At 38.2% G+C, this 20,420-nt stretch overlaps 1 protein-coding gene across 4 annotated transcripts in view; it reads left to right on the top strand.

The window, feature by feature from the left end:
• tws (protein phosphatase 2 regulatory subunit tws) overlaps positions 1–20,420 on the top strand; it is a 214,005-nt gene that overhangs the window by 87,109 nt on the left and 106,476 nt on the right. For all 4 annotated transcript variants that reach the window (XR_010850422.1, XR_010850423.1, XM_067088397.1 and 1 more), the window contains exon 2: positions 11,971–12,039. Coding sequence is in view for 2 of the 4 variants with exons in the window: in XM_067088397.1 (XP_066944498.1) it covers positions 11,971–12,039 (69 nt within the window). In the remaining 2 variants the exon portion in view is untranslated. The remainder of the gene's footprint in view (positions 1–11,970; positions 12,040–20,420) is intronic.

The following is a 20,420-nucleotide window of genomic DNA, read 5'->3' as shown; positions in this document are numbered from 1 at the left end:
TATTGACTGATTGCGATTTCTAGATGAATAACAAGCACTTATCATGTAGACACAAAAGGGGTCTGTATTTTTTTATCATAGCTAATATCACCATTCGAAATTACCATGGGATTATGGTTTACTGCTCTTCTGAACGTTTCTCACCAAAATCTCAGCATCAGAGATGAAGCAGAGCCCAAGGAACTGATGACATTTATATATATATATATATATATATATATATATATATATATATATATATATATATATATATATATATATATATATATATATATATATATATATATATATGACAATATTTAATCAAATTAAATGCCCAGTGTCTGATCTTCAAATTAAACCTGGTATCTAAAATGCTTGATATTTGATTACCAAACTTACCATTTATCCGACAATTATAGTTACCTCACAACAGCCAGACACCTGAACCCTCATCACACATACAAAATTAAACGACTGATTTCTCTAAACAGCCAACACCTGAACCTCAGTGATCCCAACAGTATAAAACTTATCAATCATGAAAGAAAGCAGAATAAGTTCATTAAAACAGGTGTGAGGTAAAATCAAAGGGCATCATTCCAATAACATTATATAAGTCTTAAGTATTTTTATTTCCTTGGTTTGAGCTCACTTCAATTACTTGAAGGAAAACATCTCACTTACCACTCTATATCTAATTCAAAGCAAAATTACTGGTGGGTCAATGAGTGAAACTCTAATATAACAATTTTAAATACAAAAATTTATTTCTAAATGCAAAGATTGTACATGACATTAACAGTCTCAGGGAAATTTATTATTATTTGAAAACAAAATAAAATTGGATTAAATCAGAAATTAATTTATTAATTAATCAAAAAATTATTCAAGTAAAACTTGAATTGTTAGGTAACAAAATTTGATTGAAAGGAAATACAAGTAAATTAATTCCCAAGTGTTGAACAAAATAAGGCAATTAAATCAATCAAACAAAAATGTGGATACAAAAGATACAGAAATATACTCTGCAAAAAGTAAATATCAAAAATGTAAAGCAAAGCATTAAGGCAATAGCAAACACACCACATATATATAAAAACTCTTCAAAAGATAAAGCATAAAACATACAACACAAAAAAAAAAAAATACTAAAAAGGGAAAAAACAGAATAATTTTATATAGCCACTGTAAATATTATTTTTAGTGCACTGAAAATCAATAATCATGTTACAATACCTTGGTACCAATTTCTTCACTTTGTATCAGGAGCCGTTATGTACACTCAATAAAGTACACTGTTCAGATGATTCAGACACATTTACTAAGGAATTAAACAGTTAAAAGTTATGAGTGACCATCGATTATAAAAATATCAATTACGTTACAACAGGACATACGAAGTCCCGAGAGCGAGAGAGAGAGGGGAGAGCGAACCACAGCTCTTCCCCGCACAGATAGTGGTCTCTCAATGATCTCTGTATGGGCGTCTGTAGATGGCATGGCCGTCCATACGAGTGTGTGGACGGGTCTTAGACGAGATTTTTATTTTAAAGACTTCAAAAACGATAATGAGAGAGAAAGTGGAATTACAGTTAATAATAATATTTATTATTACATAGTTTCAGAACAGAAGAATCTCTAGTACCTATAATAAAATGAAAAGGTATCGTCTCATGGAAAATTCCTGAATGATGTTAAGCAACTTACGTGATAGAATTTTCCACCCAACAGTGTTCTGATCGAGCCCTATAGGAATGCGTTACTCCAGCAGTCTTGTACATTGACTAAACAGGTTGCCTCTTTATAGAGAACAACTACTCTCTGTCTCTCTCTCCACTCCACACATCGTCCTTTTTATAAACCATACAGGGTTTAACCACATTAACTTAAGCTAACTCTCTATGGAATCTGCACATCTGAACATAAAATTATACAGTATACAACAATACACACATACACACAACGACTAAGGGGAGATTACTGCATTATGAAAACCACAGCATAAGTATATATATATATATAAATCACAACACACAGTGTATTTGTGGTATACTTGTGGAAGTTTTCTGATCAGCTATCCACTGTTAGAGGCAGGATCCTGGTTAGAGGAAAATGATATTTAAGGATACATACATGTGTGTGTGTGTGTGACTTAAGCATCCATGAATTCAGTGAAGTAAGTATACCTTAGTTTTAACTTCAGACCACTGAGCTGATTAACAGCTCTCCTAGGGCTGGCCTTCTGAAGGATTAAGATAGAAATTTTAATATGGCTAAGAACCAATTGGTTACTTAGCAACGGGACCTACAGCTATATTGTGGAATCCGAACCACAGTATATATAGAAATAATTTCTATCACCAGAAATAAATTCCTCTAACTTGTTCATCAGATCAGCTATCCACTGGGAATTGAACTCCGGATCCATCGAATGATAGTTAAAGCTCAACCGACTCAGCCAAAGAAGTGAAACAGAAGATGTTTGTATATATACATAATATATATATGCGTGTTCCAAACATACCAATGAACTATCATGGCAGAGGTGGATTAATGCCGAGGCTAAGTACAATTTCCCCGCTCGCAACTGGTAAAATAAGTACAGAAAACTTGGCATTGACTTATACCTCTCTTGATAGCTCAGTGGTAGAACGTCGACTGGAGTTGCTGGATAAGTTCTGTGTCATGGGACCGCGACCTGCCAGTACCAATCCATTTATCACTTACAAATTCCCCTTCGGTGATAATTCCCTATCGGGATACTCCCGAGGTAGCGTGAATTTGATATTAAACGACATTTGTAGCTTCATGATTGTATATATATATATATATATATATATATATATATATATATATATATATATATATATATATATATATATATATATATATATATATATATATATATATATGTATATATATACAGACAATACATAATATTGTGGTAATACGAGCAAACGTTTCCCATTGATGAGTATGTATGGGAATCTGATTTCATGAGAGCTTTGTTTTATAAACAAATAGTTGATCACTTTGGGATGTCAGCTGAATGGCGACCAGTTAGCATATTTGACTTTCTTGTCACAAGAGAGAGAGGGAATTTCTATCTATTTTGTGAGTGAAGTTGTTATGGTCAACTATAACTATTATTCGTTTCGTATTTCTTGATCTGATGGTAAACATTAAAGAACCTCCCTCTATCACTTTGCAGTCTCTGTCTACATGATATGTGGCGTATATGACCTACCAGTATAGGAACGCAATGCAATGTTACCTTCGTTTGCTTGCATGAACACAGTAGCTTGTATGCTTTTGTTGGTGACTCTCCCAATTGGAAACACTTCGTAAGGGGGTAGTGCCGTCAGTGCACCTCACACGGTGTGCTGTAGGCATTGTTTAAGATTCTTTGCAGCGTCCCTTCGGCCTCTAGCTGCAACCCCGTTCATTCCCTTTACTTTGCCTACATTCATCCATTCTTTCTTCCACCTTACTCTCCATCCTCTCTTAATAATTGTTTCATGGTGCAAGTTACTGAGAGGCCTCCCTCCTGTTACACGTTTCAAACCTTTTCACTCTCAATTTCCCTTTCAGCGCTGACCTCATAGGTCAGCCTTTGGCCTAAATTTGATATTCCATTCCATTCCATTCCCAACTGAACCTGCTTTGTCGGAATCGGCGGAGAGGGATTGAATGCATACAAAAATTAGGGAAGGCGAGATTTGCTCTACGAATGCAATTGAAGTATTTGGAAATAGAAAGAGATGAAGCAAAACTGTGAGAAGAAAACAGAAAATGAATGAGGGAAAATATGAATGTATTAATAATAATGGTAATAGTGATGAAGCATCTGTATGCTTTCAAGTTGGAATGGTTGCCGCGTCACCTAATGCATCCGCGCCCAGGCCAATAAAGGGACTCGAGATCCATGGACGCTCTTCTTCGGCCAATCTTGTGATCTTTATTCGGCGGATGACTGATTGATGGCGTTTGCTTTTTAAAATTCCTCTTATGGGCTTATGTAGAACCCCGTTAACATTGAAATGATCGAGAAACCTTCATGTTGAAGACGTTTACGATTATACTGTATATATAAGCGCATTAAACCCTTTTCCATTACATATATTAAAAAATCAACAGCCATATATTGTTTTGTTAAATTTCATGACGTAATCGTTCGTGCTGTTTTACAAGTTATTTTGGTGTGACATCTTGCCCCTTTATATTATATATATATATATATATATATATATATATATATATATATATATATATATATATATATATATATATATAGATATATATGTATACATGGATGTATGTATGCATGTATGTGTGTATGTATGTGCCAGCATAACTCTGAAACGCATTGAGCAGTTTCAACCAAATTTGGTATATATAATGACTTACCATCTGGAAATCAGCACTGTGGCGGTAAGACATCACTAGCACCAAAGGGGGTGGGGGTGGGAAGGGCTTCCCTGAAACAGTGCTGGTTATGCCCGTAGACTTAGTAACTAAATAAACTTCATGAATTTATCATACCTAATTTCGGTATACCTGGAAAAGAATACTGTGGTGAGGTAAGACATCAGTGGCACCAAAGTGGGTAAGGATTGGGAAGGGGGTGATAGGGAGAAGAGGAAGTGAGAGAGAGAGTAGAGGGGGTATTAGGGAGGAGAAAGAGGGAAAAAGTGAGGGAGAGAGAGAGAGAAAGACAGGAAAAAAAAGCTTATTGGTTGTCATTCAGAGTTATCCCGGGCAGCGCCAGGTTGGTCAGCTAGTATATATATATATATATGTATATGTGTGTGTATACACATATATATGTCAATCTGTTGCACTTCATAGTGAGTAGACTTGATAGAATTGACAGTAAACTGCAGTATAATTTAAGTTAATTATTAATTATTTAACCATTATTATTATTTAAGTTTTCTTTAAGAGAAAACTATTGTGCTGGCTTTGTCTGTCCATCCGCACTTTATTCTGTCCACACTTTTTCTGTCTGCCCTCAGATCTTAAAAACTGCTGGTGTTAGAGGGCTGCAAATTGGTATGTTGATCATCCACCCTCCGATCATCAAATATTCCAAATTGCAGCCCTCTAGCCTCAGTAGTTTTTATTTGATTTAAGGTTAAAGTTAGCCATAATCATGCTCCTGGCAATTATATAAGATAGGCCACCACCAGGTCATGGTTAAAGTTTCATGGGCCGCTGCTCATGCAGCATTATACTGAGACCACCGAAAGATAGATTAATTTTCCATGGCCTTGGTTATACGCTGTAGCAGCTGTACAGAAAACTTGATTGAGCCGAAGAAACTTCGGCAAAATTTTTACTTGTTTATTTCTTGTTTTTGACCGCACTTTAGGATAAGGTTGTACTCGGAGAAGCTTTAAGTAGCTTCCACCTTCTTTTTAGTGTTTTGGCTATCTGACAAACGTCAATTGCACCTTTTTTACATCATAAATTACCTTACAGAAATTCAGAAATAGATAGAAAACGTGGTACCTCCCGTTTCGACGTACTAAACTCTCTCTCTCTCTCTCTCTCTCTCTCTCTCTCTCTCTCTCTCTCTCTCTCTCTCTCTCTCTCTCATTTACACGTTATTTCTTTTCCACTAAGACTTGATCTGTAATTTGGTCCGTAGTGTGTATTTTACTGCAACTCTCTCTCTCTCTCTCTCTCTCTCTCTCTCTCATCAGAACTTGACGACAAGATATGGAGTGACATGTGATGATAATCTCGAAATAGAACGACGAGGCCATTTGCCTATAGCCGAAGGGAATTCCCCAACGCCATCATTAAGAGGAAAATGCTGTATCCAAGGCCGTCTAGACCGAGAAGGGTCTCGATTATTAAAACCTCTGTGTCCTTGCTCTCATTGGTCTAGACGCGAGACAATCGGTCTTAGCGCATAGGGGAGCGATACGTTCGACAGACTGGCAAGTGTCTCACTTAGAACGGAGCCTCAAATTTGTTTTTTTCTTTTTTCTTCATATAGCTTACTGTCACTTTTCTGTCTGGGATCTTTATATGGAGTGTTGTGTTATTTGTCTTCACTGTCTAGTTACCGCGTATGTTATTACTTTGTATTACTGTACAGTAATTTAATTTATTAATTATAATGCATAACTTTTGCCTACATTTCCGTAACGCTGCTTGTGTATGTGTTTTATTTGAACATTGTCCTCCCTGCTGTGAAATGTTTTATTTGTCATTACATAGTGCACATATAGGCATTTTTTAGAATTAATATGGTCTGCTTTTTCGAACAGAACATGGTGCCTACAACTTATAACTTTTTCTGTCGTCTATTTACATTTTGATTTGATTTTGTGAAAAGCAAATCCGTTTGCAAGTGACATTCTCTAACAACGTGAGTTTAATCCAATTGTTGCACTCAATACATTCACTTTGCCCCATCTTGCAAACCTGAGAAGTTCCTGAGAGCCCGTGCTTGTCGTTTAGCGTCCCTGGCCTTTTAAGCTGGTGAATATAATTTCGTTCACCAGTAAGTGAAGGCATTATTATTACTGGTATTATTGTAATTGGATACTCTGTTTAGAGTTGTCTCTAATGCTTATAACTTTGATAACTTCTTCTCTGGAGCACCGAGCTTCGTAGTACAATGTGACCAGAGTGGGAGAACGGGTTCCAAAGTGCCACCAGTTTATTTCTTAACAAAAAGTTCAGTTCGGCAAGGGAAGGGTAAGAAGATATATATATATGTGTGTATATATATATATATATATATATATATATATATATATATATATATATATATATATATATAAATTTATATATAAATTTATATGGCAAACGTATATATAGACTATATGAAAGGGAACACGATGACAGTCTAGAAGAAAATCTTGCTGCACTGAAGCATTGACAGCATGAGAGCCAATCAGGTCTCAGAGGCTGCTAACATCGTAGTGTAGCCATGTACTCCACAGTAGCGAGACTCATAAGGATGAGCAAGAGACAGCGGCGTTGGTCACCCATTCAAATATTGAACAGACCCAGTTTTGCTTGACTTAACTGATCGGAGGTCCAATTGTTACAATGGGAGTAATTCGAGTGATCAGTTTTCTGTTGAGGCTTGTTCGGAAAAGTCATTTGAAAAAACTGTGTATTTATATCTTTGTGATGCTCTTAAAAACTCATTATTTCTGGGTTGTTTCCTTTGATCCTGTGGCACTTGAACAGGATGAAAGTGACAGCAGCACTTTTTATAATTCATTGTGCCTAGAAAGGGATTCGCACGAACCTGTTGTTGAATAAGGTCAAATTTAGATTAGATTTTGTTTCCTTTGCTAAATGGATAAAGGTTTATAATTAGATTGTTTGCTCAACTTTTTCTACAATTTTACAACATAAGTATATTTCTAGGTGTCGCTATTTATTGTCACCTTAGCGAAATTACACACACACACACACAGATATATATATATATATATATATATATATATATATATATATATATATATATATATATATATATATATATATTGGATTTAAAAAATCAGCTTAATGGCCCTTTTTATTATTCTGTAAATATTTAATAATAATAATAATAATAATAATAATAAAATTATTATTAGTATTATTATTAGTATTATTATTATTATATTATTATTATTATTATTATTATTATTATTACTGAAGCCCTTTGTATCGTACCGCGTTGGAGACGATGATGATAATGATTATTATATTATTAACGGAAAATAGATGACTTCACAAAATAGCAATATATATATATATATATATATATATATATATATATATATATATATATATATATATATATATATACATATATGTGTGTGTGTGTGTGTGTGTGTATGTATGTATGTATGTATACACAATGTACACAATTGTTATATAGTTTCCTGTGCACATCAGAGCACCGCAGAGAGAGCCTGGCCCTATAGTACCTCAAGCGGGTGAGCAGCCCGTCCATTCATTGTGTTCAACTCTTTTTTGAGGGTGAGACGACGAAGCTAAAATATTTGTGTAAAATATTTACGCAAATATTTTAGCAAGTCTAATCTCTTTTTGTTCATCAACATGCTGTAAATATAATGACTTACGAACTTCGGTTGTGGCTTGGGTAAAATGAGAACAAGCATGATAAAAAAAAAAAAAAAAAAAAAAAACTTGTGAGAGATCATTGCCAGAAGTTGTTCATTCCCAAGGTCTGCCTCTTGGTTAGTTCAAACCTTCCCCCCCCCCCCCTCATCACCACCCTCGAAAAAGAAATAAGCTTAAATGGTTGCTGAAAGTCAAATTACGGGTACGCTTTTAGCGGGAAGAGCCTATCCACGCGTCATTCACAAGTCAGTCGCAGTTACCTACATAAGATTTGTCAAAGGAAGAATCGATAGAAAATACCAGAACAAAGAATGCACTTACTTTGAAGAAAAAATCAAACCTTTCAGGTAAAGAGAGGAAGAGGAGGGTAAAGCTGTGTCTTCAGAGGCTTTGTGTGATATTTTCTTGACCAATTGCTTGCCCTTTCTACCCTTGGGAAGAGAAAGTCCCTTTGCTTCACGTGTTCCTGACGAGACTCATTCTCAGCTCCCTGGCTCTTGTGTTCCAGCGATGCCGTCTGGGTAAGGAAACTCCAGGAAGGGAGGAAAATTATATCGATTTTTATCCAGAAGTATATATAAGATCCCTGATTGCCTTGGATATTGCAATTCGAACGCCATTTTTTCCTGGAGAAGGCTCGCCCTGCCTCATGAGGGCTGCAGGAAATTTCCAAAGTTGAATTTCAGTAAATGTGATCATTATTTACTTATTTATCATATTGTTCTGATCTCTCGTTATGCCCAGGAATCTACTTGATGAAGATGAACAGCTCATGTAGTAATTGATCAATTTATTATCGTGGCGTAGCGATACTACAACATCATGAAAAACAGATGTGAGCTCCGGGATGAAAAGAGAATGAAGGAATTTCGTACTGCAGACGTTACAAACCTCATCCCCATATCAGTGCCGCTTTACTGCTGATTACCCTTCACACCTTTATTATGTGGAACCGACAACCGCACAACTGAAGAAGAAAACGTCCCGAAGTTACAGTTGGACCAGCAATTCTTGAATGCAGCCACAGATATTTGTTGGTCTGGATAAACGCCTTATAGAGAGAGAGAGAGAGAGAGAGAGAGAGAGAGAGAGAGAGAGAGAGAGAGAGAGGTGTATTTTAGAAGTGTTTTTAATACATAACCATAAGTGCTTTATAGAGGCAAAGAGAATATCTAAGGATATGTATGTGTTCAAATAAGTGTTTGAAAGAGGAAAAAATGCTCAGGAGGTATTTAATATGCTCGAATAATCCATGTGTATGTTTGTGTGTGTGCATGTGTGTGTGTGTGAAAGACAGAGAGGCGGAGGGGGCGGTCGTCATGGCAAATTGCAGTGTTTTTCCTTATTTTGATCCATGGCAGTGTCCGATTTTTTATTTTATTTTTTTCATTTTTGAACCCCTTAAAAGATCCTGACGATATTATAGTAATAGTGTAATGATAAATCTGATGCCACCGCAACTGCCTCCCTGTGACTTAGATTGCTCAGTTGGTGTAGAGTGAATACTTCCTTGTTATATGACTAAAATCCTGATAGTTTGATGACTGTTAGGAATCTTTACAGCGATGAAGTGTCTAAGAAGGAAGCATAATTTTTAGGTTCTCTCTGTCGCCCAAAATGAAGAAGGCATTTTGCGTTGTTTTAGCACAGGCCTTGAGTTTATGCTGTTAGCTGTCTGCTGGGGTTTACGTTTCGCTTTTGTTCTATTTTCTCCATATGGCGTTTCTGTTCTGGCAAAGTGTCCTTTGCAGGTTGATGGGTTTTAAAATCACAGAAGTAGCAGTGGCATCAACACTAGAAGTAATAATAATATTAATATTAACAGACGTGGAACATTAGCCGGTCTTGCAATCTGTGAAGTTGAGCAAAAAAATCATTGATCAATACTTGGGTGGGTGACCTGAAGCATGAGGTTAGCAGCTTCATCTCCAAACCATGGATGCGAGTGGAAATGGATTACACTGAGGCCTGCGAAACCACTTGAATTTCAAAATAATTTCGCGCAGTCGTTTCTCTCTTAATATCATTATGAAGGTTCTTATTCCGGGATTGACCTGTGAGCAGAAATGTGCCATTTAATTTTGGTTTTTATTGCAGATCTTTTTTTTTTCTATACTTGACATATATATTACGTGCATAAGACCACAGGTCTAAAAGCCAAATCAAAAAGTCCTTCAAAAGAAGGCATCGTGCTTACCCCATACAAAAATGGGAATAAAAGCACGTTAAAAGAAAAAGAAAGAAAAGGAATTGTTGTTAGCCTGTCTTTGTGATTGGGAGCTGATAAATAATATATGTTGCAGGAGTGAACCGTTAACATGATTCCAATGTATTTTCTGCTTGACTGAATTAGGCGTAATTCAGAAACGAGAGAGAGAGAGAGAGAGAGAGAGAGAGAGAGAGAGAGAGAGAGAGAGAGAGAGAGAGAGACTTTGGGTTTTACACCCGTTATTGCTATTAACAATTTCAGGTTGCGATAAGATTGGAAGTATCAGCGAAAGAGTTTCAATTCTTATGGAAATTGTGGCCTGTGTTTTATGGTAAAATAAAATTTAAAAAAATGATACTGCCTAACTTGCGGGAAGAAATACCCTTCCCGGGCCGGGTAGGCGTTTTGGATGAGAAGTGAGTGGGGGTAGGCTGTAACTAGCTGTTGCGTTGCGGAGAGAGAGAGAGAGAGAGAGAGAGAGAGATGTTGGGGGCCACTGACCGAGTGATGTATCTATATGGACTGGTCAGGGTCTTGGAAGTATGCAAGAGTAATTTGCGTAATTGAATGTGTTAGTACTTAAAATCTCTCTCATCACAACGGAAAATTAGGAACTGATTGCCACGGTAAAAGTATTGCATCGACTAGGTATTACAAAAAAAAAAAAAAAAACTATGGGCTACCTTTCCGTAGAGCTTTGCTCTCGGTTGTGTGAAAGGTTCTTGAACAGCAATTTTGTCTTATTTATCACACGTGTGTGTAATTTTTTTTTACAATCTCAACATTAATTATTTATTCTGTTTACGTGACTTTTTAAGGTTATATAGAATGAAATGTTTAGAACTGTAGCAATATCATGATACGATATTTTGTGGTAGTGTTCTTTGCCAAATGTCATTCCCGGGAAATTGTCCTTGAATCTATCGAGTTCGTTTGGTCAAGAACTCAATTGGAATGATTTAGAGAATATTGCGATGGATGTGCGCATTCGGTATGTGTACGACTTTTCATATACCTTTCCTATCAAGTGATAGCCGTTAAAAAAAAAGTGTGTGTTAAAGAAAAAGAAACTTACACACTGAAGTGTTTATGGGAGCTCAAAAGAGTTTAAGATTTGGTGCTTCGAAACTATTCCTAACCTTTTCCTTTTTGTGTACACGACTTATTATTTTTTTGCCAAAAATAACAGGAACGTTATTAGGTACTTGAAGTTTTCAAAGAATACGAACAAACTGCAAAAGATCGAATGAAGTCGTTATTAAGAAAATAAGATTGGGTGTTCCCAGTTCCAGGATGTGGCTGTGCGCTTCGTTTCTCTATTTTGTTTTCCCACAATCCCGCTGTGTTGATCGTGACGTCATAGTGCAGTGAGAGACGTTGCCGCCATACTGGGTGCAATAGTAAAGAACTCTATTAATCGTTAGACATCGATGCTATTTCTAAATGTTGAACCCTAATTACATGACTTCCTATCACCACAAATGTATAATAAGTGATATTAGGGGAGAAAACTTTTGGGATGGCCGCTAAGTACAAAGAATAAAAGCGAAGAGGCCCATCCCCCGAGAGAACCTCTTTTGCTTGAGATAGACGGGAAAGTGAAGAATTGTTTGTTGCCGGTGTGGTGTGAAGTGCGCTACATAAAAGAAGTGACTCCTTAATAATGTCTGATTTTGCAGGCAATGGAGGAGAGATCCAATGGTGCTTCTCTCAAGTCAAGGGAACTCTCGACGACGACGTTAGTGAAGGTAAGTTCCCGGGTTTCATGTTGCCCTTCTTCCTTTCAAGTGTTTTGATGGTAATGACTTTCACCTCTGCTTCCAATTCCCTGACTGACTGACACGAACGACCAAGACCTCCGCCCCGCCAACAAAACTCGGCCTCCCGTTTGGCAATCCTTCCTTAAGAGTACTCACTAGCTGCCGTAACCGATTGTGGGCCCAGGATCCGTCCGTACTCGGCCCAGGCCTAATTGGAACTAGGTTACTCTGACCTGCTCTTCGAAAATAGGTCAAGGTCAGGGAGTTGGTATAGTGGTAAACCTGAAGACTACTACCGCTCCCTTCTAGGGCCAGTAGCTAATAGGGGTATTTTACAGTGATAGGATCAGGCCTTCCCAATGTTTAGTGTTACCTTTGGGGGTGTTCCAGGGAGGGGGCAGACAAAGACTCCCCAGCCAAGTCAGGGCACAGTGCCCCAAGTGAGGTTAGGAAGGTAAGGTCGGATTTGTCAGGACATATCATTCTGGGAAAGATCAAGTTTATCATCTGTGGAAGACGTTCCCACCCTTCTATTCTAGTCCTGGCACCAGTTTTGGGGGGCAAAAGGGCCACCTTTTAGCGCAGTTCATGAGGTTATGCTGTTTTGCCGTCTAGGTATGGGGTGAGCGTTAGAACACAAACAACAGATGGTAAATATAAACATAGTCAAAAGCATAAATAAAAGGCGGCAAATATTCCTGTCTGCGACCAGCGAGAACCAGGCCGTGGCAATATGGAGAGTTGTAGGTCAGCCCTCCAGTTGTTATAATAACAAGGGTCAATTGAAATAGGTTGAGTTAGGCCAGCCTATATGGTTAGAAAAGGTTAAGGCTCAGCTAAGCTACCCTATGTAGCCTTTGGGAGATTTTTAAAATGTACCTAGCCTAACATGTTATTCCAGTGCCAGGTAGGAAATGTAGGTAACTGAATTACCTAAATTTATCATGGATGTTATGCACAATTTTTGAAGTTGACATAGCCTATCCTTATTTGGTCGAGACAAAAAACTGGGCAGGGTGACACGTAAGGTTATTACTGCAAAGGGGTTGCTAAGGCCACTCCATGTGCTTGGGAAGTCTAGTGGAACAACAAACCCCCACCCCCAACCCTGGGACACGGCATAACGCCCTAGGTCAAGTTAGGAAGGTAAGTACTGGTTAGGTCAGGTCGTAACATTCTAGGAATCGGAAGGTTAAGGTTTTGTTGGTCAGGTCATAGCCAGTGCCAAACCACGTATCTAAACAGACATTTAGTCCTGCCAATCTGTTTCTGATATTCAGTGTTACTTTGGGGGAATCCAGGGGGGGGCAAAACCCATTGGCTAGGTCAGGCAAGGCACCGAAAATCAGGTTAGGAAGTTAAGGTCTGGTTAGATCAGGACAGGGCATTCAAGGAAAGTCGTCCCCGTTAGCAGAACCTGTGTCCGTCATTATCAACTAGCCACCATTGGAGAATTTTAAGTGTAGACAACAATGAGTAAATCAAAATTATAGACAACAATGAGTAAATCAAAATTATCCTCCTTATTATGAAGATTGGTAATTCGTTAGCATGCCAGAGTTATTGCTCATTGTGCCTGGACCTTTTCAATAATGATATGAAACCTTCATCATCGTATGAGCATTATTGATCTAGTAATAAGATGTAGCCTAGCTGACTTCACTGAATGGCTTGTGTGTACAAGATTTCTCTCAGTTCATTAATTGTCATGCTGGTTTTCATTTACCTTAAGTTATGTCGTTTTACTTTCTAACCACAGTTTGATATTCACATTTGGTAATTCTAGGAAGAGCTCTGCATGGAGGTATTGTTTATTAATGGAATGTTTTGACTGAACAGTATAGAAAAGGGTGTCTGTGCTGCAGTGCAGGTGAGGTAATTGTTAAATTATCCAAAATGTTTTGAGAAATTTACCAAATTTTGTTTATGCTTTTATGTTATTCCCTGAGAGCTGGTACCAAAAATGGTGTCTTGCAGAACTTTTTTTTGTAAAGACTCACAAAAAATGGACACAAAAAATGGAAATCTCTCATGTTATGATGGTAAATATTTTTGAGTTATCTCACCTGTACCAAATCATGTACAATATTTTGTATATGCAGTCAAAATACTTCATTATATACTAAACAGTGTCTCCATGCAGAGCTCTTCCTTAGTACTACCAAACTGTGCTGTTAAGTCTCCTTAATATTCTTAAAAAAATTAAATCATACTGCACTATTTAGAAATTTACTGTTGTTGAGATATTTACCATCTTTAGGCTAATATGTTTAACATACCCTTCCCTGGGGCTGGTACTAAACTCAGTCCTAATGGGAGTGGTTGTAGTTTAAAAGTAAAAATTTATTCTCTTAGGTGTAACTTGGTTTCCCACCAGAACACCTTTTCACCGACTCGAGCAACCCATGAGGCAAGTGGTGGAAGCTTTGAACATTGAATTCAGGGCTTATGTATATAGTTTGTTTAATTAGTACATGTATCCTTTGAATTCAGGGCTTATGTATATAGTTTGTTTAATTAGTACATTTATCCGTAATATGAAGAATGCTTTAGTTTTATGTACTCACATGAATTTATATTTTTTATAGGCAGTATGTAGATAAATCTAGCCATTAATTTATTAGTAAAATATTGGCCTGGTTAAGGACAATGTGTATTAAAATTCTGGTTTGGAAATGTGAAACTGTTTATAGCTAATTTTATGAAACCATTTTTAGCTGGTTTGTGAATGGGATGGAAATAAACCAGTCCCTTTTGTGGAGGATTAGGCTGTTTCTCATTGCTGACAGGAATCAGTCATTGAGACTTGGTAACAAGGAAGTTGATGGGTGGTTAAGGAGGTGAGCAGGGCCAAGGTTTTCAGTTACAGAGTCGTCATATTTTACTTTTTTGGCAGGTTTTTTATTGGAGATTTTAGTGTGATTTTTTTTTTATGAAGCACATTTGGAACATCTTTTGTCATTTTCATCAAGAAATGTGGGTACGTGAACAATACTGAAATCTAATTAGCTCATATGTTGTAAATTTTATCAATGAAGTGGGATTTTTAAATTTTGGTGTTGGTTGAAAAAATGAGTTTCAGTTACAGTTCCTTTGGTGCATAAATGTAAATCTTGTTCATGGGATTAGCCTATCTGGCCGATTTTAAATTTTTTAAGCAAATGCACGTTGGCATGCCTGAGCCAAGGCTACCACCTCTTAAATAAAACTATCCTAAAAGGCCTATTTCATTAGGGATTCATCATAACCTAACCTTGTACGGGGCATTGTGACCTGACCTTATGTAGCCTCCCTCCCTACCAACATGAAAGCAAGCAAAGGACAAAGATTCACTCACCCTTGGGGAGAGAGGTGATGAACTTAGACAATGGTCCATGTCAGAAAAGAAGCAAAATCTAATACTTTGAATATTTCACTGGATATTGCTATTTTTGTAGGTTTGGCATGCTGAACATCATTTGTTTTATGCTATTTATTGTTTGGATGATTATGCTTCATTCGATATAGCTGCTGCATATTGTTCTGCATTCTACCCCCTTTTTTTTTTCAGCGTTTATGATCTTTTTGGTAAATTAGTAGTTTAAAGATTTGCCAACCCGTATATTATAACACAGTTATAGGGGATCACAGTGGAAAACTGGGTTTTTTGGGTATGGGAAAATACAAGATTGAAATATAAGGATTTATTCCAAGATCCCCTTAATAGCCTACATCTGGAAGTTTTGATTTGGAATAAGGTATAGTTTATTGAACATTTGGTAAATTTTTACTTCTGTCCATAATTGTACTCAGGAGCTGAAAATATTTATTGTATTTGGGTGTTGAAGTGGTAAATTTTTACTTCTGTCCATAATTGTACTCTGGCGCTGAAAACATTTATTGTATTTGGGTGTTGAAAGTTTCTGACGTTCATCTCTGTAACAGAATACTGTAGTAGTTTATGGAGACCACAACTGGCTTTTGGTGGTGTATTGCAAATGTGAAAGAAATGGATTTATTCTAAGAACCCCACAATAGGCTACAGCAGTGACACCACTCACTAGATGAGTCAGGACCTTATGAAACTAGGTTAGCTTAGGTTGCAACTATTATTCCCCCTCCACAACATTGGTTGTTGGGGGTGGTGCATCCTTAGGCAGCAAGGCCAGCAAAGTTCTGCCCCCCATCCTTAGCCATAAGAACCTGGTTTCCTAGGTTTGCTGATTTCACTCAGTTTGTCTCCCTATCCCCCACAAATCTTTGTTTCCCACTATAGTCCTTATAAATGTAGGGTGTAAGGGAAGTCCAGGTCTCAACTAATTTGCAACTGAAACAAATTATAGAAATATTCAAAGCACACACAGACCATGAGAAAATTATATTTCCAAATCTGGAACCTAATTGTTTATAAAGTAAAAATTTACTTTCTGCCTTCAACAACAGCTACCATCAGCTACCAATGTCTTGATGTGCACCTGTTGGCTGCTAAGTTAGAGCATATGTTTTTGTTTTCAGTGTTTTCTTTACTTTTACCATAGGGCTGCGAGGGGTTAGGCATGGGAAGTGGAGGATCTGATAGCTGTGAGGAGAGTAAGACTGGCTAGGGGCAAGGAGAAGCAGCACAAGTACGTCCCTCCTCCTCATTGCCTTTGAGCTCTTCCTCACTCCTGGTCTTCTCCATCTTCCTGTTGGAAGAACAAGGAGCAGAGGTCTCCAGATTGTGTGCAAACAAATGTGGACAACAGACTTCCACTGTATGGTGCTCATGGTGTCAGGAAGCTCACTAAATTTGTGATGTATGTGCATTAACTGTCAGGTGATGTGTGGTTTGCCCGGAGTTCCCCATTTACTCGATCCTGGGATTGTGTACATTCAGCAGAGGGTTCACAGTATCATGGTGATTCACAGCTATACTTATGATTGGGTAAACTTGGCATGTTCTTAGTTCATTGAAGGAATGGTGTACTTGCATATGAATGCATTCTGCAGTGTTTAGTTCTGTTCCAATTGATCATACAGATGTGTATTTTTAGATATTAACCATGAGTATGATAGATTGGAAATTAATCTAAAGTTGTCATGATGTGAAAGCCTATGGGTTTCTGGACCATGATTTCAACCAGCTGCAACCCTCAGAGACAGACTATCTGTTTTCAGGCTATGCTTTATGGTTTACAGACATCTGTATGCCAGTCATCAGGCTGAAGATCAAACATTTTGCTTGTAGGTAGAGTTAGCCATACTTGACAGGTCATTTAGGATTTGATTTTCCTCCATTGACAGTGTTGTTCTCTCAATTGAGAGAGAAACCTGTTCTTCACAGTTTAGCCCAAGCACCTTATGAGCCCTTGGGCAAATTTTTGGAGAGGGATTTTTCTCAAGACTGTCTGTTTGACCAGCCCAATCTTGGTAAAAAGTAGCAAGTAGTGTTCTGGCATTCTGTTTGGCCTCTCCGTCTCCTTTCCTTTCCTGAGTGTGGAGCAAAGTGTGAGGACTCATCTGCTCCCGATCAGAGATTCAAGAGTTTCTTCTGACCCCTCTCTTTGAGACTTACAGTATGTTGGTGGGTCTGGACAGGATGCCTCTTATGCCCATCATGAGCCATAAAGTACTTTCAGAAGGACCTGGGCTCTTAGTTTGGAGTTCCAGCTCCTTTGCGATGTTCAGGAATAGCATAAAAAGAGGTGCCCAGGAACAGCCTTCCTTCCCCAACATTTCTGTGACTTGCATCAGGAGAAAAGGGCAGTTGCATGGAGTTGGTAGGGGTGCCTCAGTTAAGATCAGTAATCTGCTTGTGCGCAAAAAGAGCTCTTGTGAGATGACAGGTGACTGAGGAGACCCCACTAAAGCCAATATGATAGTTCCTCCCAGGACAGGAATCTGCACTAATTCCATCGAGTTTGCCTCCCGTAGGTAGTGCACTGTAGGCATTACTTAAGGTTCTTTACAGTGTCCCTTCGGCCCCTAGCTGCAACCCAGTTCATTCCTTTTACTGTACCTCGTTCATAATCTTTTTTCCATCTTGGCTTTCCACCCTCTTGTAATAAGTGATTCTTAGTGCAACTTGTGAGGCTTTCCTTCTGTTACACCTTTCAAACCTTTTTAGTGTCAATTTCCATTTCAGCACTGAATGACCTCATAGGTCCCAGCTCTTGGCCTTTGCCCTAAATTCTGTATTCTATTCAAGCTTTTCACGCTTACAAGCATACCCAGGTACTTCTCTGCTAATTGGGTATGAGATTGGTCTTGAAGACTCCCTCCTGGTGTAGGGTCCAGGAAGTACCGCCAGTTTGCCTCCAGTGAGACTGTACTATTTCAAATCGTATGCCTTAGGCTGGTGAACGGTACTACAGGTGTTTGCCTTGAGCTTGGGCTATTTTAGTGGTATATGTGCTGCGTTACTTAATTGACTGGTGTGTTCTGCCATCCTCAGAGGTGCAGTAACTTGAGAACAGATTTTTGCTCATGCACTGTTACAACACATGTTGATAAACGTAGGGAAGTTGGGCCTCATCCCAAGCAGCAGGGTACATACTGTAGATGCTTACTTCTGTCAACCAGCTTGGTTTTGGTGGATCTCCTCAGCCCTCTGTCTTATTTACAGAAGCTAGTCTTCTGAGGGAGACTCCCTCTGCTCTCTCTTTGGTAATGGTGATCTGCTCCCAATGGTCATCCCTCCCAGCTCTCTTCATGAATAGGGATATCATAGAGGATCTTTCTTGGTTGCTGGACAGCAGAAACCTGATGCATTAATGCATAGCCACATTAGGGGTGGTTTTAGGCGTACACCAGAATGGCTCTTATGTCTTGGATGTTTGGGCCGATGACACTTCTCAACTGCACATCAACATGAAAGATGACATGTCCATAAAGGCTTCATGAACAAGCCTGGGAGAAAGAACATTTTTCCTTCATCCCTGCACAATTGGTGAAGCAGACATATGAGTGAATGGGTTACCACACTGCTGAACTGTTAGCCAAATACATTCCATAAGGGAGGAATGTATTGGTAGACCAGCTCAGCTACAAGAGGCATGTAGAAGGGATTAGTAGTTTATGACTTTTTTATTTCTCTTGATTCATTGATCAGCCTGTTCACCATGTAACTAACAGGATGATTTTCATGTTATGTTCTTTGGTATTTTATACCTGGTCATTCCTGAAGGATGCTCCTTTAGCACCTTTGGGAAGTTTGATGCTTAGGCTATGCTTAACCCTCCCCCTCTCCCCTCATCCCATGCAGAGTTGTTACCTGATCTGTAGTCTCCTAGAGAGTAGTAGTAGTAGTAGTAGTTTTTTTTTTTTTTTTTTTTTTTTTTTTTTTTTTTTTTTTCCTCCATTGGACCATCTGTAATGTAGAAGACTCTCTCCAGTCAGAACTGCCATTCAGCAGATCATGAGCCTCCTTATCTGCCTTTATTGAACCAGGTTCCTGTCATTTATTGTGGTAGAGGCTTACTGCCTGGAACCAGGCCTTCAGACGGGAGGATATAGGTCTCTCAGTATGACTGAGCTGTCTGTGACAGTTAGGAGCTACAATCAGTCTTCTCTCAGCCTCCATGAGGGATATAACCCTTGAGACAGGCCTGTGACTGAGACACCCTTAACATGAGTGTCATCCTTTAATAAAATGTATTGGTGAGTGTCGTGGCCTTCTCTTTTGGTATTTGGTGCATTGGAATTGTTGTTGCATGTGTTTATTCCTGGGTTTCTGGCAAAACTGGATTCATCAGGCTGATGAAAGACAGGAGCTTTTGTTTCCTTGTTCTGGGGACAATCTGGTGATAATAGTGAACTGTATATGCTACAATAGTAAGACTGTGCTACTTGATAGTGCCAGCAGACAGGAAGGTGTCTAGTAGTGCTGTGCAGTACCTCCATTCTTTTTGGCTTTGTGGTGAAACAGTGTAGGATATTCCCACATGAAAGGCTCTAGTTTGTATACCTAGAAAAAAAAAATTCAAAATTTGCCATTTTCCTCAACTGGAAGTGTTGCATGATGATGGTAGAAATTGTAGAAGTATGTTTGATTCCAGTCCAAGATGCACTAAAGGAAATCTAGTTGAGAAAGCAGCCAAAGTTGCAGCTACTGTGATGAGATCACATGTAGATATTCTTTGTGATTATATATCAATAAATGGCAGAATATATTGAGAGTAACCTTACGTTAAAATAGATCAAGCACACACAGTATAGGGAAGTCATCATATCAAAAAGAATGACAAAAATTGTTTGCCATGAATCTTTCCAACTATTAAGATACCTAATAAAGCTCACGCCTGTGAATGTTAGGCAAACATTAAAAATCAAGTAGATAATTGGCTGTGATCCTGTATGCCAGATGCTGTCTAGCTGCCAACTCCCCACCAAGTGAGACTGGCATGTTCACC

Source organism: Macrobrachium rosenbergii, chromosome 44 (genome assembly GCF_040412425.1).
Source record: "Macrobrachium rosenbergii isolate ZJJX-2024 chromosome 44, ASM4041242v1, whole genome shotgun sequence".
In the NCBI taxonomy this organism is placed as follows: domain Eukaryota; kingdom Metazoa; phylum Arthropoda; class Malacostraca; order Decapoda; family Palaemonidae; genus Macrobrachium; species Macrobrachium rosenbergii.
This window is presented reverse-complemented; position numbering and strand designations above follow the sequence as displayed.